The 24,701-nt window shown below is 39.7% G+C and overlaps 1 protein-coding gene across 1 annotated transcript in view; it reads left to right on the forward strand.

The window, feature by feature from the left end:
- Positions 1-14,081, forward strand: part of LAMA1 (laminin subunit alpha 1) — a gene marked incomplete at its 3' end in the record, with an annotated part of 152,632 nt that extends 138,551 nt beyond the window's left edge. The window contains exons 54-63 of the mRNA XM_081263467.1: positions 1,741-1,892; positions 2,556-2,741; positions 4,144-4,279; positions 5,639-5,751; positions 6,621-6,810; positions 7,365-7,523; positions 8,077-8,230; positions 9,310-9,443; positions 12,735-12,957; positions 13,921-14,081. Of these exons, the coding sequence (XP_081119593.1) occupies positions 1,741-1,892; positions 2,556-2,741; positions 4,144-4,279; positions 5,639-5,751; positions 6,621-6,810; positions 7,365-7,523; positions 8,077-8,230; positions 9,310-9,443; positions 12,735-12,957; positions 13,921-14,081 (1,608 nt within the window). The remainder of the gene's footprint in view (positions 1-1,740; positions 1,893-2,555; positions 2,742-4,143; positions 4,280-5,638; positions 5,752-6,620; positions 6,811-7,364; positions 7,524-8,076; positions 8,231-9,309; positions 9,444-12,734; positions 12,958-13,920) is intronic.
- Positions 14,082-24,701: the final 10,620 nt, after the last annotated feature.

A 24,701-nucleotide genomic window follows, 5' to 3' on the forward strand; every position in this document is an offset into this window, starting at 1 on the left:
ACTTACATTCTATTTGGATCAAAACTATCTTTAGGGGACAGAAAGAGGAATGTGGCTTGTGATGAACACAGGACTAGCAGTGGGAGGGGATGATGGTTTTCCATATTTTTATTCCTTTTCAAGAGCATAGGAGATATTTTACCCTATCTTCTGCTCAAACTTGTGTGGCATCTAATTGGAAGAGACATTAAGAATACTAATATGCCATCTTAATGAATTCGAACCCACACACCTGCTCTACTGTGCAAGGTAGATGCTACTTCCTTCTATTTTACTGAGTAAATTAGTTTAAGCAGCGCACAACCTGTAATCCCAGTGGCACGGGAAGCTGAGGCAGGAAGATCAAATGTTCTAAGCCAGCCTCAGCAAAAGCAAGACACTAAGCAACTCAGTGAGACCCTGTCTCTAAATAAAATACAAAATAGGGGTGGGGATGTGGCTTAGTGGTCAAGTGCCCCTGAGTTGAATCCCTGGAACCAAAAAAAAAAAACCAAGTTTAGAAAGCCTAATTAACCTAACCAAAGCTGTTAGGTGTCAGAGCCAGGACTGGAACACGAGTCTGCAGACCCCAAACATGGTATGGGCCACTGAATGAAGGACTGATGATGACTTGAGATTGGTGTGTGTGCTTCACCAATCAATATTTTTTTAATGGAGGTGAAGTTCATATAAGCTAAAACTAACCATTTTCAAGTGAACAAATTCACTACAATTGAGTGCATTCACAGTGTTAGGGAAACCACCTCCTCTGTCTAATTCCAGATATTTCCATCACCTTTGGTGAGTAAGGAAGTACTTCTCATCTCACCTACCCCAGACAACCACTGGTCTTCTCTCTGTCTCTATAGATGGACTCTACCTGTTCTGGATATTTTATGCAAATCAAATCACACATGATGTGATCTTTTGTGTTTTTACTTAGTGTGTTTTCAAGGTTCCTCCACTCTTGTTTACAGCTGAATAGCATTTCTCTGTGAGTATACCCCACTGTTCATCACTTAGTTCATTGATGAACGTTGGGTTATTTCTGCTCTTTGGCTCTTATGAATAATACTACCGTGAACTTATGCATGTAATTGTTTAAGTTCCTGTTTTCAGTTCTTCTGGGTCTATACTCATGAGTGGAATTCTGTGTTTTACTCTTTGAGGAACTGCCAAACTCTTCTTTTTCTCCACTGATCTTCATAGGGTTACTTGCATTTCAAAGTTTTCTTACATAAAGAAATGGCATCCTGCAGTGCTAGTACACTTAAATACTCACATTTTAGTTTTGCTGGTGGCTTCACAAATTGTTACACCTCTTTTCAATGCAGCAGAAGAGTTTTAAACATGTTCAAACCCTTCAACCTCTTAATGTCACTTGTAGAAATATTAGAAGGCAAAAAAAGATCTTAATTAAATGTTTACATGTATGATAATAAAAAATTAGCAATGGCTTAAAAGTTTCATTACTAAAAATACAAATCATAATATCTCAACTTGTTTGTACATTATGTAGCAATAAATACTAAGTCCGAGGCTATGTAAAAATAAATCTTTGACATGGTTAGTGATGATAGCATAATGCCGAGTATAAATTATATGAGCAAAGTTTAGAGAGTAATTAAAAACTTTAAAGTAGTTGTGAAAGATGGTGAGATTCCTGAGAAATTGTTTGTTTGCTATTGCTATTCCTACATTATCTGTGTAAGATGAAAATGTTAATATTCTAGTAATGCATTTTGTTTGCAATCTCCCTAGCCCTTCTTTTCCATCATGCTGATTGAAGGCCACATTGAAGTACATGTGAGTTCTGGGGATGGAACCAGCTTGAGGAAGGCTCTCTTGCATGCTCCCACGGGCACCTATGGCGATGGACAAGAGCATTCCATCTCCTTGGTTAGGAATCGGAGGTACTGTAGCATGGCAAGACATTTACTTCAGGAGGATAAAAGCTCTCTTGTTAGGGTACCCTGTGCAGTTAAATCAATGAGATAATTAGTATTACATCATTAACATTCAGAATTTTTATCATTTTAGAATAATTCTAGAAACTTGCTTGAATACTTCCTTGGAATCAGTTTCATTTGCTTTTCAGTGAGATATTTGTGGAATATTCACGTATGATCAACCTTCACCTTGCCCTTGACTGAGGCCCAATATAAACTTTTACATTGGATTAATTCTGCAGCAGGAAATATAGTATTAGTAGATTGTGTCATTACTATTGAGTAATAGTATTATATCAACATTCCTGGGTAATTCCCGCAGAATGGAAGACCATGGTTTTTAAAAGCACATAAAACATTTTTATCATAGATTGAAAAGTAAAAAAAAAAAAACTGTAAATATTCACTAAAAAGCAATCAAATTCAGTGTTTAATAGCATTTCATTCATTTCTGGAGAATTGTAAGCTTTAATTTTCAAGATTCACCTTTTTTAGCACACAATATTGTATTAACATTTATTTCAGGGAAAATTTATTATTTGGGAAGAGCTTGCTGGAATTATACATTTAAATGGAGCCAGTTTTTATTAAGTTTGAATCATTTTATTTTCTCCTTTGTTCTTTTAGAATTATCACTGTCCAGTTGGATGAGACCAGTCCTGTAGAATTGAAATTGAGTGCTCTGGCAGAGAGCAAGACAATAAACATATCCAACCTATACATAGGAGGGATTCCTGAGGATGAGGAGATACCGATGCTCAAAATGAGGAAATCATTCCAGGGCTGTATTAAAAACCTGATCTTCAACATGGAGTAAGTGTAACTGCGCAGTACCTTCTAAAGCAGGTCCCATGTTTGAGCTTAGGACATTTTTCTTGGTTGTATCTGCTCATCCCAGGCTGGAAAACTGAGACTCTGAACTTGGATCTAATTTTGCTCTTTGAAATTGCCTAAAATACTGCAAGTTCTTAATAACAAATGAACCCTGTTGATCTATCACAAATATCCACCTCCAAAATGGATTTTATTGGATTAGAATGATGGACAGATGTGATCATACATAGTTCATTAAAAAGTCATTGAACATTAGCCACATGAGTTTGTCGAGGTTAACATAAGGTTAGCTAAGGTTAACATAAATTTTCATTGTGAATTTGAAAGAACATAGAGATTTTGTGATGCAAGTTTCTTGTATTGATTATACTGCTTTGAAGGAGCCTTTTACAATAGAGCTACTATAGCTTCAGATTATTGATGTCTCCCCCTACACAATTTTATATAATTAAGAACTGGGAGTCTTCATTCCCTATGTGGAGCTTGTGGTGAAGAAAAGAATTAGCCTGTGCCCATGAGCTGTTCCTTCTTGCTTGCTCTCTGCCTTCGTCTGCTGCTGATTAGAACAGAAACTGAGCATCAGGAGACAGGGGCTCTGACCTGGTTGAATCTCTAACTTGCCTTGTGACCTGAAAGGACTTGGATCTTTCATAGTCACAATGTTATCCTCCGGAGAGTTAACTCTTAGGAGTTCCTGAAATTGGTAAGAATAAAACACTACATTGGCTTCGCCCAGTTACAGTCTCAGAGCCTTGGTTCTGTAGTTTGTACAGTTAGAACATTACTCACTCAGTGGCTGCTCATTCATTGACTCATTCATCAGGCGTTGTCATGCTCCTGAAATCCACTAAGTTGTGGACTTGATAGGACAGAAACATTTCTCTGTGGTTCATGGCCATGTCCTTGGAGCAGTTCCAGAAGGATCCAGGTAGACACAGAACACGCTGCTAGAGCTGCAGAGTAAAGGGACATGTGACAAATGTAGCTCATGACCACCTGGCAAGGGAAACCTTCAAACAAGGAGACAGTGTTTAGTGGAGACCTCTATGCAGCACTGTGGGACCCAGAGACAGAACTTTGTCCTGAGGTATCCCAGCCAAGACTGCAGGAGCGGGGGGTGACTGAATTGAGGGATGCTCAGGAGTGAACAGGTCTCCAATGCGGGCATGGGGTAGAGGGTAGATCCTCACTTCAAGCAGAAGAAAGAAACAAGATGATGTATAAGATGGTCCGTGTCAATGACTCATCACTGTGAAGGATGGTCAGTGTGGTTACTCTGTGAGAAATATGTTATTGGTTTAATTGCACAGTAATCAGTTGACGTGGGTTCCTGTGTTGGTCTGTAGTATCTTAATTTTGACCATTTCTTGTTTGTATGTAGACTTTTGGATTTCACCCGTGCAGTTGGCCATGAACAAGCAGACTTGGACACCTGCTTGCTTTCAGAAAGGCCCAAGCTGGCCCTTCCTGGAGAGGACAGTGAGCTCCTGCCAGAGCCCTCAACTCTACCACTTCCTGTAAGAGTGATTTTTTTTTTAATAGTATCAGCCAGGTCCAGTCAGAGAGAGCACATGCCAGGGGAAATAAAGATGGGACTCGGTCATAAAGATGTTGGGAAAGCTGGAACTGGAGCCATGAAGCAAGGGGAGGAGGTCATCCCCAGCCCCCAGGAGCTTGGGACACCTGGTGGGAACTGAGCCTAAGGGAGGGCACCTGAAGATGGTAGGGAGGGAAGAATGCTCCAGCGTCTCCTCTATGTGCCTTGTAGTCTCCAGGCAGCGCCTCTGAATGGCAGAACATCTGGAAGTCATTTGTCAAAGGATCCTGGGAAAGTGACTCCCAGGGATCATCCTTCCTGTGATTGGGTTCTCCCCTCCAGGTGATTTTAAAACTTTTAAAAACAGCAGAACAGAGAACAGGTGGAGAAGGGTGCTCTGAGCCAACCTCGAGGTGACACGACCCGTGTTTTTGGCTGCAGGCCAGAAGGCGTAGGCAACCTGACTGGGCTGACATAGATAGCAAGTTCTTTTGGCAGCATTTCTATAATGCCTCAATATCACTTTAGATGTAGTTGGGGAAACGGGAAAATAAGTACTTAATATAAGCCACTGTATACATCATTGTTGCTTAAGAAAAAAAAAAAAGAGAGACTTGATTCATTGGGGAAAAGCCGGTTGTTGTTCTTTTCACTTTCTCCCTTCCTGATTTCTCTATTTCTTTGGTTGGCAGGATGTACTTTAATAATTTAGACGATGGCCCAGTTATCCAAAATGCAGTACCTTCTAAGCAGGGCCCATTTGAGTTCAGGACAGTTTTCTTGGTTATATCTGCCAATCCCAAGATGCAAAACTGACATACTGGGTGGGCTTCTCTTGATTTGGGGTCAAGATGAAGCACTGTGAGGCAGCCAGTACCTGTCCAGGCACCCTCCCTGGGTGCCCCAGTTCTAGGAGTCCTTCTAACCCCACTATTTAAACTCAAGGCCCCATAAGTCCTATGGGTACTTCCCTCTCCCAGAACTGTGCTGGCCACAGTCACCTTCAGGGTCATCCATAGAGACTAAAGAGGGACAGCAAGGCCTTTGCCCCCTGGGCTTGATGAAAATGATTGGAGGGACTCCAATGTGTCACTATAGTGTCACTATAAAGGCCAGTGAACTTGGGTGGATGAAGATGAAAGAGGTTCTAATCACATTCTCAGAGAAAAGGGGCTGTCAAGTGTTATTTCAACTAAAGATTTAAACCTGTGCAGACACGCTGGCGCATGCTCCTATTTGGGTGCAATATCTTCTCAGAGATTTTTTTTTTCCCTGAAAGAATACATCTGTGTTAATATCCTGGCGGCTGTGGCTGAGTGTCCCTCTGTGTCTCTTGCAGGAACAGTGTGCAGTGGACATTGCTCCAGGTTATGTGCCTGGTGCTTACCAGTTTGGCCTCTCACAAAGCAGCCACTTGATGTTGCCTTTTAATCAGTCAGCTGTCAGAAGGAGGTAAGTAGTGTTCTTTTTTTCTTTTCTTTCTTTTTTTTTTTTTTTTGATACCAGGAATACTGAGCCACATCCCTGCCCTTTTTTATATTTTATTTAGAGACAGGGTCTCACTGAGTTGCTTAGGACCTTGCTAAGTTGTTGAGGCTGGCTTTGAACTCTCAATCCTTCTGCCTCAGCCTCCCAAGCTACAGGTGTGCGCCACTGCACCAGGCTAGGTCTTATTACAGGTGTGTGCCACTGCACCAGGCTAGGTCTTATTCTAAAGACCCTCTGAGATGTCTCACTGTCAGGTGGATCAGGAAGACGTGGTGACATGTGTCCTTTTGAAGGAGACCTGCCCAAGTATAACCTTCCAGTCCTCCTGCAGTGGCTCCAGCTCCCAGCCTGCCCCAGGTGGAGATTCTGGACTGTCATCCATATCAAACCCCCTATTTTAAAGCACACTGTATTTTTAGAAAACAGATCAAAGATTGTCCTACCCAGCTGGGCCAGGTCTTGCTCCTTTTTGTCATTCAGATCTCAACTGAAATGCCATCTTGTCAGAGCTTCCTCCTAAGTGCCCAGCACAGTCCCCAGTCAGCCTCTCTGTGACTGGTTAGAACTCTCATACATTTCTGACATTAATTTCATGACGGAAGGAGCCTCCCCCTTATTACTGCTTCCTCCTAGAAGAGTTCCTAGCAGACAGGGATCAGTAGCTACCAATTAAATGAATGGATGCACAAATGGATAAAGGAGCAGATGCCTCTCACTCTTGAGATGTTAAGTATGGATGCCAAAACAATGATTGGGGTCTCCCCTCAAGGTGATTTTAAAACTTTTAAGAACAGCCTCTGTCTTTCTGATGCTGAGCTCTTGTTCTCCTCCAGGCTCTTGGTTCAGCTAACTATCCGGACATTTGCCTCCAGTGGTCTGATTTACTACATGGCTCATCAGAACCAAGTGGACTATGCCACACTCCAGCTCCACGGGGGCTATCTCCATTTCATGTTTGACCTTGGCAAAGGCCGAACCAAGGTCACTCACCCCACGCTGCTCAATGATGGCAAGTGGCACACGGTATGTTCTAGGGAGGCTCATGGCTACCCGTTCTGAGCTTTATTCCATTGATCTCTGGTGCTCACTCCTTTTCCCTGGAGGAAATGCTGCTATTCTCTAGATTGCCTTGTGTCTGATATGTCCCCCAGAGAATGGAAGCTCCTTGGAGGTAGGGCTCTTTTTCTGCTTCCTGAAACATCCTCAGAGCCTTGCTTGGTACCCAGCACCTAATGGATGCTCAGCAAGCATCAGCAGGATGGATGGGAGTTATCAACAATGTTCTCAACTTCATGAGAAGTAAAGAAAGCCCACCTGTGGGGTAGGGACCAAGCCACCCATCATGGCATTTTATTTCTAATAACCCAGGCTTCTGTAACACTCTCTGATATACAGTCTGATTCCCATCTTCTGCCAGGTTTAGCCTGTTCTCAACACCAACTGCAAAAATCCAAGCCATCCATTAGGGTGTTTTTTTTCAAGCTATTACAGCTAAAAGGAATATATATTTCAAACATGTATCTGTTGAAAGTTTCTCAGATTTCTTAAAAATTATGGATGTTTTCATTCTGCTGTAGGTCAAGACAGAGTACTTTAAAAGAAAAGGAGTTATGGCTGTTGATGGCCAAGAATCCCCCATGGTGACCATGGTGGGAGATGGAACCACACTGGACGTGGAGGGGATGCTGTACCTGGGAGGCCTTCCCTCCCAGTACAGGCCCAGGAACATTGGAAATGTAAGCAACATTCTCTGCGTGGGGTCCATGTTACCTTTGTTATGGTTTTGTTTATTTTGTAGGAGAACATAATTTTGTAGGAGAATGTAATTCTTAACAAGCTAAAGTTTAAATCATCTTGTTTGAACCTGGCACTGACCTGCAAGGTGCAGACCTTTTCAGTCATGTTCATAGATATTGTATTACAGATTCCCCTGAAGCCCAACCAGCTTTTCCTCTTATTAGTTAAGAACATTTCACTTTCCACAGCCACTTAGTCCCAAAACAACTCAGGAAAATCCAGTGAATTTATATTTGCACATAGTGTACCCAGCATTCTTGATTTGCACAATATTTCACTAAAACAATAGAAAATGCTTTCACTGCATTATTAGCAAAGATACTCCAGTGGCAGCTTTAAGTTAAATGTTCATGTGAAGTATTATGGTAATTAAGTTTTAAAAACCAAAAGACAATATTATAATGGGTTTTATTGAAATGAATTTAAGTAAGTACAAGAACAATTTGTCCTAGCCTTATTATAATCCCTGCTCTCCCATATCCTTTGGTTTAGATCACCCACAGCATTCCTGCCTGCATTAGTGAGGTGTCAGTTAACAGCAAACAGCTGGACAAGGACAGCCCAGTGTCTGCCTTTGCAGTAGGCAGGTGCTATACCGTGGCCCAAGAAGGAACTTTCTTTGATGGAAGTGGATATGCAGCTCTTGGTATGTATTATCAACAGACTCAAAAGAAATCTTAAGGATTGATGTATATTCTAAGATGACAAGGATCCAAGACAGGACCCAGCTGGGCAGGACCCAGGAAGACCATATTTAGTTCAGTGTTCCTGGGTATTTCTGATGTCTCACCTGTTCATGTAAAAGCCTCCTCAGGTCTTGTGTGCTGCAGATCGCAGAACGGGACTGGACTCCTGACAGAGGGCAGACAGTGGGTACTGGCTTCCCCATACTCTCACCAAGTAGCTATAAAGCACATTTACTGTCCCGAGTTAATAAAGGCCTTTGAATTAAAAATCAGCTACATGAACTATCTAGATCCTCAGTGCCCAGGGGTTGTAGCAGGAGTTTGGACAGGGAGGGGGAAGGGAATATAACTTCACTTAGTGCTTCCTGTCACCTACGAGGCTCAGGACCCCCTCCATGATTTCGGCTCCCCTGGGACCGTGGCTGCTAGGCACTGGTAACAAGATGTGCTCCCATTTTTCCTTCAGCCTCCAGCATGGTGACACTGCCTGTAATTGCTAACATTCCTGGTTTGGTTTCTTAGCTTTTTTATCACTGAATTAAAAAATCATTCAATTCAATCTGCACTTTTATAAATCCTAGTTGGGAGTCTCATGTACTCAGTCAATAATGATAGACCTGGTACTAGGGATAGAGCCTGGAAATATAATGAAGAAAGGATACAGGACTCAAGCCCCAACAGCATATGGGAAAAATTGCCACAGACAGTTGTGTCCATCAGGGACAGTGCCACATGCTCCCATGACTGTGGATGAAGGGTTGCCTGCTTATGCTCTGTTCTGACTTGTCACAGCTGACTGCGAGTCTTCTTTAAGAGCAGTATTCCTTCTTATGGATGAGAAAGCGCAATTCCAAAGGGTTGGGTGAGAGTGACTTGCTGGTGGGGAAGAAGCTGGATTCAGAAGAGGAGCTGGAGCCAGATCTTGACCCTTAGTCAACAGGCCAGGTGCACAGCCAGCCCTGTCTGCACCTCTTAGCCTGAGCCAGGCGAGGCCCCGCAGGACTCAACCCTGACTCAGTACTGTCCTTGTGTTTTTCAGTCAAAGAAGGCTATAGAGTCCGGTCAGATTTAAACATCACACTCGAGTTTCGTACCTCCTCAGAAAATGGTGTCCTCCTGGGGATCAGCAGTGCCAAAGTGGATGCCATTGGCCTAGAGATTGTCAGTGGCAAGGTAGGTACTTCATATTGATGGGCTCGCCCTGCCTCCCAGGGTCAGAGACAGAGCAGCTGAGAAACAAACAGATCCCAACTTCCCATTACCCACTTCATTAATGAAATTAAGAAAGGCTCCACTAATATTTTTTAAAACAGATAATCCTAAAAAGCTGTTTTAAAATAATTTATTTTATATATTTGAAATTAAACTATTGAATAACTGCAACTACAACATGAAGAACTGTCTTCCCCCTGAGCCTTACCTGAAGTAAGTGCCACCCTGATGCCCTGTCCCTTCTAATAGTTTTTCAATTTTTCACTTGGAAATAATTACAGATTCATATGAAGTTGAAATGAAGTGTACAGGGAGGTCCCTATGCACCCTTCACCCAGGGCCCCCAAGGGTTGCATGGTGCATAACTGTAGTGCCACATTAAAACCATGACATCAATGACATCAACACCGTGCAAGCCACAGAGCTTGCGCGGTTATACCAGTTATACAGGTAAACGTGTGTGTATATGCGTGTGTGTGTGTGTGTGTGTGGCTTGTGATTCTCACATGAATCACACAACCATCACCATCACCACAAGCAAGATACTTCATTGTACTGTCAAAAGGCTTCCAAAGCTACCTCTTCATAACCACAGCCACTGCCCCACATCCCTGACCCCTGGCAACCACTAATCTGTTGTCCATCTCTGTTGTTTTTTAAGTGCTATATAAATGAATTCATGTAGGAATTCATGCATCCTCTTGACCTTGGCTTTCTTAGCCTGATTTCTTCTAGGTTGTGTGCATCAACAAACAGTTCATGCCTCATAGCAAAGTATCATTCCATGGATTGGATAGATGTACTGTAATCTGATTTTTTTGATGCTAAAAATATTTTTCCATAAGTCTTCTGCTCTTGTCTCTCAGCCTCTCATGCTCCCCTCCTGTTGGGAACAAAATGAACCATTTACAGTACTCTCATCTCTTCTGCCTCTTCTAGAGTTGCTCCTAGTGCTCACTCTCCTTTCTCTCCCCAGGAAGCTGTGGGGGGCCAGGGGCGGGGGTGGGGGGGTCTGGATGGTCCTTCTGTTTTCTGTGACTCTCTCCCTGGCAACAGTTGAGTGTAGCTCACACTCCTGGTCTTGAGGTGGCAGCCACTGTGCTCCCTGCACTCAACTGGGGAGTGGTTTAGGATCTCAGTTTTACCACTGCATTGGGGACTGCTCCTGGAGTGCTTGACCAGTGTCCCTGGTGACCAGGCTTCCCATATCTGTTGTCACGGTCACTGATGCCATTTCACCTTTAGCCACTTTCCATCTTTCCCCAGGGACACATGAGAATTTGGGAATTTCTGCCAGGCCATACCTAGACCCCAGGGAACCAGGGATGGTTGGTCTCTCATGTCCTTTCTCTACCTAAATGCACCTGCCACCATTTCTGCCGCATTGTACCCAAATCATATTGTTGAAGGAGTAACATGCTGGAATTTTCTTCCTGAAAAGCAAGGAACAAATCCTGTTTTAGATGCCCCCAGACTTACATGGCTATTTCTAGTGTTCTCCAACCGGCTTTCCACTGGGATTTTGGTCCCTAGTCTATTCTACAGTGGGGGTGGGGATGACCTGGGAAAGACCTGTCTAACTCTTGTCTTCACCTCCCCTGTCCTCTTATTTCGTGTCAAAACAAAATTACCTCTATATCATTTTGCTGCCTCTCTATGCTGCAGTTTATTGTGAGGAATAATAATAATAAAGGGTGACACATCGAGACAAGATGCAGAGGCAGGGAAGGAGGTAGAGTGGGCCTTTCTCCAAGTGGCCACATTTATTTATGCCTATAGGTTAGGTTAGGTCATTAGCACCATGACTACATTATCGTTTAGAGTATCAGTGAGGTTGCTTATTTTGCAGTTACATTTTTCAGTTACAATATGTTATGTTAGGAGCTTTGTGTAGCTCTCAAGAAAGTTCATTGTCTGAAGTTACTGTTAGGCAGGCAGATCCAGGAGCACCTGAGCTTGGTGAAACATTGTAATTGTCAAGCAAGCAAATTCCTTTATTCCCAGGAGTTATGTGCCTAAGATCAAGGTCAAAACCCTGGTGAAGAACACTGCTACAGCGGCCAGGCATTCCATGTCTTTTCCATGGAAGTTTCCAGAGGCCAGGAATTCTGTACCTTTGCACAGAAACTTCCTAGCCATCTAGCATGCCACAATCACAAAGTTTTTTAGAGACCCCAATCCCAAACAGAGAAATCCTACAGTTTATAGCCACCCTTCCCCCTCATCTATGCTTTAAAAGAAGTTTAAAAACTTTGTATCTATTTGCACATTTTTATATGGCATCTAAAAACACTTATCAGAAGTGCAATAGGTTCAAAAAATGTACTTGTTTATTGCATTGTATATTTTACTTCTGTCATTGACTTATTGCTTAATGTTCTTTTTAAACTTTTCTTAGTGGTTTCCCAAGGTTTATAAAATACATCTTTAATTTGTCGAGGCCTACCTTGAATTAATACTGAGTGGCTTCATAGATAGCGTAAGAACTTTGCAGCAATATACTTCAAATTCTTTCCTCCTTTCCAAGTCTGCTTGGGCTTCAAAAATTGATTTTCCCATTGTTTTGGAAACCGCAAGTGTGAGACCATGATGCCGGTAGGATTGATTGCTTCTGAGGTCCTCTCTCCTTAGCTTATAGCTGTCTGTCTTCTCCCTGGGTCTTCTCATGGTCTTACCTCTGTGTGTATCTTCTCAAGGTCTTACCTTAGTGATCTCATTTTAACTTAATCACCCTTTAAAGCCTCCATTTCCAAATATAGTCTCATTTGGAGGGAGACTTTCAGTGTATGAATTTTGGACATCAATCAACCCATAACACCTCCATTGTTTGCAGAGCTTAGATTTACTGTTGTTGGCTTTTCGCTGTTGTAAAACATCTACCTACAGTTTGTCAGGGGGAGTTAGTAAATGTTCCCACGTAGGTGTTATCAACTGACAGCCTCTGTAGGCCTGTTGATTCCTGAAAATGTCCCCTAGTGCCCTGAAAGTGGGGCACTAGTCTCAGGGCACAGTGTGGCTCTAGCTTGTTGCCATGGAGGAACAGGACAGTGTATGAGTCCTGTTTACCCTTTTGGGGAACAGAATAGTGTGTGAGTCCTCAAGGAGGCTACTTTTTTAACACCATTATTTCTCATGGTCAGCCCTCCTTTGAACATACTCCTGTGACTTTATCCTCTCCAAGAGCATTGTACAAATAAATGTCCTGTGTTCCTTAAACTTTGAAAAACTCACCATGATGTTGGCTTTCTTTAGCTCCTGTTTCATGTCAACAATGGTGCTGGTAGGATAACAGCCACTTACGAGCCCAGAGCTGCCAGGACTCTCTGTGATGGAAGATGGCACACACTTCAAGCTAACAAAAGCAAACACCGGGTCATTCTGACAGTGGATGGGAATACAGTCAGTGCTGAAAGTCCACACACCCAGTCCACCTCGGCCGACACCAACAATCCCATCTATGTTGGTGGCTATCCTGGTAAGCATGAAAACCTGCTCTACAAAGCCACATGATGGGGCATGGTCACTTGGGGATGTCTGACTTCAGCATACTATGGAGGAGGTTTTGGTTTGGTGACAAAATCTTCTCCATTTTAGAATAGCTATTACAAATACTAACCTAAAATATTCTGGACAGATTAAAATTAAAAATTAAGCCAGGCAAGGTGGTACATAACTGTAATCCCAGTGGCTCAGAAGACTGAGGCAGGAGGATCACAAGTTCAAAGCTAGCCTCAGCAACTTAGCAAGGCCCAAAGCCACTTAGAGAGACACTGTCTCAAAATTAAAAAAAAAAAAAAAAAGGCTGGGAATATGGCTTAGGGGTTAAGCACCCCTGGATTCATTCCCCAGGACCCCCACCCAAATAAAATCTAAATACCAACTAATCATTAGGTAAGCCTTTGAGAACATTGGATCTGGTGTGAAATAAGATGAATGCTTTTACTAAGGTCAGTCACCTTAAATGACTCCCAAAGTTGGGAATCATCTTAGGAGACAAACCTGTGACTCATCCTTTAACACAGATTTTGAATTTAGAAGTATGTATTTCAGATGTTTCAAGAAATTATTACAAATAATAAACATCTGTTGTATGATAAAAGTCACAACTGGGGCTGGGATTGTGGCTCAGTGGTAGAGCTCTTGCCTAGCATGTGTGAGACACTGGATTTGATTCTCTGCACCACATATAAATAAACAAATAAAATAAAGGCCCATCAACAACTAAAAAAAAATATTTAAAAAATTCACAACTGTGCCTTAAAATTACTACATATTACAAGTTTTCTGTGACTTTTGCTAGTCACTCAAGGCACATGTGGAAAAATATCCTTCTGGTTTTGATGGAGAACACACTTGAAATTATTTTTGTTCCTATTGTGCTCTCTCATCTCATTCCACAAGATTAAACAGGATGTGTCTTTTTTCCTTTCTGTAACAGCTAATGTCAAGCAAAACTGCCTGAGCAGCCGGGCCTCGTTCCGGGGGTGTTTGAGGAAGCTCACCCTGATTAAAGGCCAACAGGTGCAGTCTTATGACCTCAACACAGCTTTTGACCTACAAGGAGTTTTCCCTCATTCCTGTCCAGGGGCTGAGTCCTGAGCTTCCAGCAAAATCCTTAATTGGAATCATTGCTAATATTTGGAGGAAAATTATTTTTTCCAGATTCAAATATCTTCTATTCAGATTTCATTTCCAACTCAGGTTAACGATTTCCCCAGAGAAACATGTTTATGTTAAATTAAAACCACAGGTACAACAAATGTTTCTATTAAATAGTCTAAAACGTAAGTTGAACTCATTGACTCTTTTTTTTAAACATTATTTGTAATAAAACTTTTTCAACATTGAATATTCTGTTGGTTTTTTTAACAGTATTTTTTAATTTTTGCGTTTTGGGATTTCAACAAATAAAATATCACAAGAGACTGTAATAGGGTAGAGCAGAGTATGGATCTCCTTTTATTTCCTTATGAAAATGTTAAACTCTGAATTCTACAATAGACAAGGAATGTCATTGGACATATTCCAGCAGAGAGTACCAACTGTTTTCCACATAGGAAGCCCAGGAAATCACAGAAGTAAGGGAAAGATAACCTCCTTTTGACATAGTCTGGTTCTATCAGGAGAGGGGATGTTTTTCAGGACAGGGGAAAAAAATGGTGTTACAAGTTAGCGTCTTCTTTACTATTAACTTTATTCTCACCCCTTATAATAAATCCCTTGATTAGCTATTTTTTTTGAGAATGTGTATAATTTGAAACAAGGAAACAAGGAGCTGGGTGCAGGAGCACATACCTGTAATCCCAGCAGCTCAAGAGGCTGAGACAGGAGGATCGCAAGTTCAAAGCCAGCCTCAGTAAAAGCAAGGTGCTAAGCAATTCCACTAAGCAACTCCACCGTGTCTCTAAATAAAATACAAAATAGGGCTGGGGATGTGTCCTAGAGGTCAAGTCCCCCTGCGTTCAATCCCTGGTATCCCTCACAAAACAGGAAAATTCAAAAACCACATATGTATGTTCTTTTAATGGACTAAACAGCTGTAAATTCAGATTCCTGAAGTCTCTTTTGTCCCCTCCAGATGTATTTTGGCCCGGCTCTGAGTCATAACTGGGGTTAAGATGGCTGCTATCCCAAATGCTTCAGGGAACTGGTTTTATTTTTCAAATGCTTATTTGATGAGAGGCCCCTACTGATTTTTCCTAAATTAAGAGAACAGATTCACATCTGTATGTACAAAAGATTTCAGTTTGATAAATAATGATACTGTGGGATTGGTCCTGTCCCTTTTCTGTGCCTGGTTTATGTTCCTGAACACTTGTGGCCATCTGCATCTCTTGGCAAATGGATTTGAAATTCGTAATTCCTTTCCCAGTTAAATATTAGCCTGAAGATATTTCTTAGAGAAAGCAGCCAACTGAGAAAGTGCCCATTGTTCTATAGCACCTCCAAGTCTAAATAACACAGATCCACTGTCTAACAGCAGCTTCCTGGGACAGCTGAGTCAGGAAGGGGACAGGAGCCCTCCCCTCAACAGTGCAAATGCAGCAGGGGCTCCTCACTGTGACATGGGTGGCCTTTCTGCTCACAATTCTGAGGAAACCAGCTCTAGCTCAGTTGAAGGCTCCAACATTCTAGACTGTGGTCCACCATGTTGGATGAGCACCAATCCAGAGACAACCAATCCAGAGTTGTCTTGGACTTCAAGCTCCTGCCCTCCACCCTTCATGAATAGAGCTAAAACAGAGTTTGCACTTCTCATGATTTCAACTGTTCACAAGCCTTCTCTTAAATGATTCCCTCAAAGGAAAATGCACTTCTCTCCCCTTTGGCCTTTCATGGAGTAAGAGACCTGGGTTTAGATTCTCCCTGTGACGTGAGCATGTGCTGGCTTCAGGTGAGACACCTGTTCTGAATCTCATGGTGGGTCCACACATGTTTTGTAACCCTTGTCAGTAAGGCTGTATTAAGTCCTCAGAATAGGGGTGCCAAACAAGATACAGGACACCCAATTCAATTTGAATCCAGATAAATAACGAACGTGTTCAGTGTCAAAATACACCAAATATTGCACAACATCCAGTGTTTGCACGCCAAATCTGGCAACCTCATTTTGCAGGCCCAAAGGGAGGGCCTAAGAAGATTATGATACCCCTTCCCTCACTGCTCCAAATAAAAACAAATTCACATCTTAGAGGGCATGCAACTAAACCCATTGAAGATCATGATGCTTTTATGGAAATACCAAATTTTTCCCAAGATGCTTTTTTAAAAAACTTGTTTCCAGAATGCATTACAATTCTTAATACACATTTAGAGCACAATTTTTCATATTTCTGGTTGTACACACAGTAGAGTCTACCATTCGTGTCTTCATGCACATACTTAGGGTAATGATGTCCATCTCATTCCACAGTCTTTCCTACCCCCATGTCCCGTCACCTCCCCTCCTTCCCCTTTGAGTTCATCTAGAGTTCATCTGATCCTCCCGTGCCCCCCCCCCAACATCATTATGAACCAGCTTCCTTAAATCAGCAAAAACATCAGGCGCACGCACACCACACACACACACACACACACACACACACACACACACACACACACATTTTGTTTATTGATCTCCTGACAGGCCTTGGGTTGCTTCCACCTTTTGGCTACTATAAATAATGCTGCTATGAACACTGGTCTACAGATAACTATTCAAAGTCCCTGCTCTCAGTTTTCCTAGGTATATACCCAGCAGTGGAATTGCTGGCTCATATGGTAAATCTATTTGTAATCTTTTGAGGAACTACCGTACACTATGTTCAGTTTATTTTTAAGCCTCATTTTTTTCTCACACATAAAAAGGGATTATGACATAAACCTCAAAAAGCTCATATTTTAAAAAATACTATTATCAAAATTAATTTTTAAAGAGAAAGAAAATGCTGAGAATGCTTACATAAGCTAATAACCTTGATCTTAAAGGAATTTAAGCCTCAGTCACATGTGTCAGCACAAAAGTTCAATAGCCAAATAGACTTATAGGCAAGCATCACTAAACATCAGAAATAAGAAAAATAACCAATTCATTGCAACACCTGGCATAACCTTTATATAAAACAAGTATAAAACAATTACAGAATAACTTTAATTATGAACTTAGATATAAATATCTTTAATAAAATAATAAATTCAATTCAGTCTTTAGGGAAGAACAATGACTATATCTGCAAACCCATAAATTAATTTTATTCTTGAATGTAGTAATTTTTGGTGTGTTATAGTAAGACATTTGACATGCGATATAAACTCCTAAAATTTTTTGTTTGACTTGTTGTTGTTTTGCTTTAAGAAGCAGGGTCTACCCCATTTGCCCAGTGTGGTCTTGAACTCCCAGGCTCAATTGATCCAGCTTCAGCCTCCTGAGTAGCTGGGACTATAGGCTCATGCTTCTGTCTCTCCCTCTCTGAACATGCGCACAATACCCTTCTGCTGCCTACAGGCACTGTGTTGTACAGCATGTCTCTAGAACTGATTTGTCTTTTATAATTGGACTTTATACCTGTTGAACAGCAGCTCTCCATTTCTGCCCTCTCCATGGCAACCATCATTCTATTTCCCATGAATTTTACTATTTTAGATCTCAATCATTAAGGTAATATGCAGTATTTGTCCTTTTTTGACTGACTTATATCAGTTAGCACAGTGTCCTCCAGGTTCATCTAACCTGCCAAATGGCAGGATTTCTTACTTTTCCGAGACAATAATTCATTATCACATATTCTTTAACTGTTGATGAAACTTTCACCTTTGTTTCTTTATCTTCACTATTGTGACTAATGCTGCAATAAATATGTGAGTGCAGATAATTCTTCAAAATCCTAATTTCAATTCTTGTGACTATATACTCAGAAGTGGGATTGCTGGATCATATGGTAGTTTCATTTTTAACTTTTTTAGGAAAATCCATGCTGTTTTCCATAACGGCTATGCCAACCAACCAATCCCACAACTAGTATACAAGGGTTCCAGTTCTCTGGGTCCTTGCTGTCACTTGTTATTTTTTGTTTTCTTGTTTTTGATGACAGCCATGCTAAGGGGTATGAGATGACATCTCACTATAGTTTTAATTTGCATTTCTCTGAGTAGTGATGTTGAGCATCTTTTCATACGCTTATTAGCCATTCATATGTATTCTTTTTTATTTCCCATGAGAGTTTTTCTTTTATTTAGAGAATATTTTGACATAGTATGCATTCATAAAATAAGTATAACTTGTTCCAATTAGGATCCCATTATTGTGGATGTATACAATATGGAGTTACATTGGTCATGTATTCGTATATATAAGGATAAGAATGTTATATCTGATTCATTCTACTGTCTTTCCTATTTCCAACCCCCTCCCTTCCCTTCATACACCTTTGTCTAATCCAGTGACTTTCTAGTCTTCCTCTCCCTTGTTGTGGTTAGCATCCACATATCAGAGAGGACATTCTGCCTTTGGTTAGAAAAATCAGTCATGAAATTCATTTGGAAAACTAAGAGGTCCAGAATAGCCAAAGCAATCCTTAGAGAGAAAAGCCACACAGGAGGCATCACAATACCAGACCTTAAATTATACTACAGAGCTATAGTAACAAAAATGGCACAAAAACAGTCATGAAGAACAATGGAACAGAAGAGAAGACACAGAGACAAAGCCACATAGATACAGTTATCTCATACTGGACAAGGGCGCCATAAACATAATTGGAGAAAAGATAGCCTCTTCAACAAATGGTGCTGAGAAAACTGGAAATACATATAAATATAGTAGAATAAAAGTGAACCTCTATCATAGTTATTCTTTTCAGAAATGTCTATTTGAGTCTTTTATCCATTTTCTAGCTAAGTTGTTTTTGTTGCTATAGAGTTGTAGGTCTTTCTGTCACATTTTAGGTACTAATGATTTATCAGATGTATGGTCTATGAATATTTCCTCCTGTTTCACAGTTGCCCTTTGATTTGCTGTGTGGCATATGGAAAGTGTTTAACTGACTCTTTCTCCATCTTTCCAGTTTTTCTTCCATTTTCTCTGAAGTCATAATTTGTGTTAATTATTATCATTTATCCTGACATTATAAGCAGGATGGTGGTGGATCATCAATCATGTACATTTGAAAGTGAAAAGAAAAGAAAGACAGAAAGCCAAATTCTGCTACAATTTTCCTCCTTCTATCAGCTGTAAAGTCCTGAATCAAGTACTTGCACCCAGGAAAAAACACCTTGGAGGGTGCATTACAATTCTTTCATGTGGCAAAGGTATGGAAAACCAAGGATGCTCTGGTGGTTACCAAGGGCTTGGAGATGGGGGAAATGGAAGCTGTTGGTCAAATGGCACAAAGTTTCAGTTATGCAGGATGAATAAACTCTGGATGTCTAGCATGGTGACTATATTGATAATACTTGATTGTGTGCCTGAAATTTGCTAGGAAGGAACAAAAATATTCTCATCTCACACACACACACACACACACACACACACACACACACACACACAATTAGATTCTAATTTTGCCTATAATTCACAAATTCCTTGAATCTCATATAAGCATATACAGTCATTAACTTTCTTTATTCAATAAGGCATATGTTACATTGATTAACTTTTTATATATGCTACATTTCATAATAAAGAGGCACAATAAAAAATTAAAATAAAACATGCAATTTTTTGACCTGGAGATGAGAACTTGATGTATATAAATACATAATTGATTTTCCTACTGCTCTTTCCATAGCATGGCAAGATCACCGTAGAGCTAGTTGAAGTCTAAGGTCTAAGATAGACCTTAGAACTACAACTAAAGCCAACGTGGTAAGAAATTCTTATTAGGCAGTAATTGCATATGTACATTTTCTAAGCACGGCTAGGTTTGCCTGGAAGTTCTACAAAATGGCAGATCAGTGGCTCAGTGGCTGAAATGTATGTGCATCAACATTTTACCTCTTTCGTGTTCTGAAAATTGTACGTTACTACTTTCATTGTCTAAAGGTATTGTTTTTTTCAAAGATCAGGGAATTGATGATGCAGATATAAGGACATCTCATTAGATTTTTTATAATGTCAGTGCTTATCTAAAACCTGTAACAACCTTTATCGCCAGTAGGAGGCACTCTTCAGTGGCTGATTGTCTTGTAAAATTTCATGGGAAGGCCTTCTGTTTCTCTTCCCCCATAATCAACACCCTTCCCATACTACTACTGGTTTTTCTCACTTGCTTAGAACCTCAATAATATTCTGCCATGCATCCAAGAAGGATCCTTCCCACAACTATAAACTTTGTTATTTTCTCAGCCTCAGTATCACTTCTTCCTAAAGGGTTTATAAGCCTCAACACAGGTAAAGAAGTTAGAAGAAAGTCAAGCCTGAGTAGGAAGCAACGGATCATTTTCGTAGCTGAGATTGCACTGAAAGATCAAGTGAAGAGGAACACATCTCTTTAGCATCTTGTGATGGTCATATTTTCTCCTTGAAGTTGTAGTATATTGAAGGTATATTTTGAAACCTTAATGTTTTTGTCAGATTAATGTTTCAGATTGCACACACACACCCTATTTTATGTTGTTATAATATCAAGACTGGGTAATTTATAAAGGAAAGAAGTTTATGTGGTTTATGCTTCTGGAAAATCCAAGAACATGGTGTCGGCATCTGCTCAGGTGAAGGCTTCCTGGTGGAAGAGCAAGAGAGTCTGCAGGAGAGAAAGCTGAGGAAGTGAAATTCACTTTACAACAAACTGTTCTTAGGATAAGGTCTGCAGTTCTTCAAGAATTAACCTAGTTCCTCAAGAAAAATATTCTCTCCCTTAAGGACCTAATCACTTCTTAAAGGCCCCACCTCTTAATACCATCACAATGGCAATCAAATTCCAACGTGAGTTTCAGAGGGGACTTAACCATATTCAAACCCCAGCACATATAATTTTCAGAATTCCAAAAAAATTCACATAAATTTCAACTATATGTGGCCCATATCTCTATTTTCATGTGTAAATCACCCTCACAATGTCTTTGATAAATCTTTCTAGATAATTCCATGCTCTGATTAGGGACCTGCTATGGTTCTTAGTAGTTTTTAACTATCGTTAATTCCCCTCTAACATTGGATATGCTCCTCAAAGATTCTTTAATTGTTTCATATCTCCTTGAAGGTCTATATTATGCTGGATATTTCTTTGGCATTCCTCCCAGAGCTAACATAATGAGGACCTAGGGGAGGTTATTTAGTAAGTAATTGTTGAGTGAAAGTGTTTATCATTTGTTTCCCCAAAATACTTCATCATTGTGGTTCTTCCTATAAATTTCAAAAGTTCCTAGGAAACAAAATTACTCTGAGTCATCCAATAAGCACAAGACAAATGCAGAATAAGCCTCTTTAGAAAAATATTTCCAAAGAAAGTTCTGTAGGCTTAAGAGTTTTCACAAATTGCAGTAAAAATTTCAGCTTAATATTTACTCTAAAATGTTAAAATTATCAGGATTTTTTCATAGGGTAGCTGATGTTCCTTTCAGATTCCTTCAGAGCCCAGCAATTGGGCCCATAGCAGCTGTCTGAAGCAAGTGCTTGAATGAGAATATAAGGAAAATCATTTTCTTCTCAAGTAACACAATTTTAAAATAATATTGTTTTTCTCACAGTATATGTATTGCATAATGGTTAAGTTAAAACTATTAAGTACAAATTCCAGTAAGAATACAGAGAGCTGTGGGCTCAGTTTTCACAGAAGAATTTCATAACTACGAAAAAATAGAGTTTATGCCAGTTTGTTTTAGTCAGAACCATTCTGTGCATCAAGCATTTCATCTTAATCTGATTGTCTAGTGTGAATAAAAAAACAGTAAACACTTTGATAAAAACTAAAAACTGCTGAGTTGTATACCTGATAGGCAGTCAGAAGAGAACAATTAGGGAAAGGACATCAGTAAAGGGAGCAGATAGGAAATAGTAAAGAACAGACACATAAATACAAAGGCTTCATGTGTGACTCCGCCTTTAGGTTGGAAAGGTGAGTAGGATCTTAGAAAGGAAGTTAGTTAATATGATTAATACAGTGTGATTTGAAGGTAATTTTGTACCCTCAAGGACTGGTTAAATTGAGCATAGAATTTAAAAAGAAACATAAACAAGAAAGTCAAAGAAAAAGTAGAAAATGATCTGGCAGACTAAACTCATTAAGTCTTGATGGGAAAATGTCCAAACTTGGAAGAAGGCGATGGGAAACTCTTAATCTAGGGGATTAAAAAGTGATCTAAAGAAGGGCTGGGATTGTGGCTCAGAGGTAGAGTGTTTGCTTAGTATGCATGAGGCACTGGGTTCCATCCTCAGCACCACATAAAGTAAAATAAAGACATTGTGTCCACCTATAACTAAATAATTTTTTAATAAATATTTTAAGAAAGTGAATTAAGGAAACATTTCTTAGAAGACTAACCTATATGGAAAAACATTTTTCCTCTTATATTTGGTGTTACATTGGAAGTAAATAAATTCAGGGGAGCCCCCAAGCTGATAAAATGACCAGGCAAGCAATGGCTTACTGCTAGTTCTTAAAGCAATTCTCAAAGTGAAGATATGTGTATATGTGCTTGTGTATGTGTACTTAAATTGACATAACCATAGAAGGTGGGATAGAAGTTACAGTCTGAAATATAGACTAATTGATTTCTTACTGACACAGAAAACATCAACATTCTTCAGAGACTTACAACAGGACCCACAGTCTACAATATATAACATCTACATTGTCCAGGATGCAAGCAAAATCTCTAAACATACAACCAACCAGGACAAAGTGACCAACTATCAAAGGAGGAAAAAAAATCAACAAATGCCAATCTCCAGAGATAATTATCAAAGACTTTAAAATAGTTTTCTCTTTGTATTATGAGGTTACAAGAAAAATGTTATAAGAAAAAAATATTAAGTGAATGGAGGAATAGAAATCCTCAACAGAGAAATAAAAATGTATAAAGGAATCAAATGAAAACTGTTGAAATTAAAATACAATATCTAAAGTGAAAAAAAAATCACCAGATGGACTCAATATGAGAATGGACATGAAAAGAAAAGGATCAATAAACTCAAAGACAGAACAATGCAAATTATCCAAGCTACAAACAGAGATAAAGGAGAATCACATCCCAACATACCACAGGCTACATGTGACAAATCCACAGCCGACATTATACTGAATGGGGAAAAGCTGAAAGCATTTCCTTTAAGACTTGGAACAAGATAAGTGTGTACAATAATGGACATAACTTTTATTCAAAATAGTATTGGAAGTTTTAGCCAGAGCAATTAAGCAAGAAAAAGAAACAAAAGGCATACAAATAGGAAGCAATGGAGTTAAATTATTCCTGTTTGCTGATGATATGATTCTATAGGCAGAAAAAAATGAAACTCCACCAAAAGACTTTTAGAACTGGGAAACAAATTTAGTAATGTTGCAGGATACACAAGCAATATAAAAATCGGTAGCATTTTTTAAATAACAGTAAAAAGATTTCTAAGAAATCACCAAAGCAATCCTATTCGAAAAACCCTAGGAATAAATTTAATCAAGGAAATGAAAGATCTCCCCAATGAAAATGAAAACACTGATGAAGGAAATTGAACACACACACATAGACACACAAATGGAAGGCTCTCCCATTTTCATGGATTGGAAGAATTGTTCAAATCTACATACTACCCTAAGTAATTTACAGATTCAATACAATCCCCACCAAAATGCCAAGAAAGTCTTCTACAGAACTAGATTTAAATAATCCTAAAATTCATAGAGCCACAAAGGACACCAAATAGTCCATGTAATCTTGAACAAAAAGAATAAAACTAGAGGCATCAATATTTGATTTCAAGATATACTACAGAGCCACAGTAAACAAAACAACATGATATTGGCATAAAAATGGACAGAGACCAATGGGACAGAATAGAGGTCCTAAAATAAACTTATCATATCCAACTGACTCTCTACAAAGATGCCAAAAACATACAATGCAGAAGGACAGACTCTTTAATAAGTGGTATTGGAATAACTGGATATCCTCCTGTAAAAGATAGAAACTTGACCCCTATTTCTCACATTGTACAAAATCAACTCAAAATGGATCAAAGATCTAAATGTAATACCTGAAACCATGAAACTACTAGAAGAAAACATAGGGAAAACATTTTGAGATGTTGGCATTGGCAATGGCTCTTTGGATATGACCCCAAAAGCACAGGAAACAAAAGAGAAAACAAACAAGTGAGAGTATTTTTCCTTTCCTTTTCTTTTTTAAAAATGCTTTTATTAGTACATTATAGTTATATATTATAGTGGGGTTCATTTGGCATAATCATACATGCATAAAATATAATTTGCTTCATTTCAATCCCCAGGACTTTCTCTTTCCCTCCCCTCTCTCCTCCTCTGTTCCCCTTCCACTACTCTACCGATCTTCCTTCTATTTATTTATTTATTTAAATTGGTGTTTCATTCATATACATAAAGGTGAAATTCACTATGGTATATGCATATATGTAAATAGCATTGTTTGGTCAACTTCATTCCACAGTTCCTCCCTTTTCCTGCCCCTACTCCCATCTCCTCTCATCCTCTTCCTTTACTCCACTGATCTCCCTTCTATTTTCATAGGATACGCTCTCCTTTTTTATTTCCCCCTTATTTGCTCTAGCTTCTA

Source organism: Spermophilus citellus, assembly GCF_964194105.1.
Source record: "Spermophilus citellus genome assembly, chromosome: 12".
Classification (NCBI taxonomy): domain Eukaryota; kingdom Metazoa; phylum Chordata; class Mammalia; order Rodentia; family Sciuridae; genus Spermophilus; species Spermophilus citellus.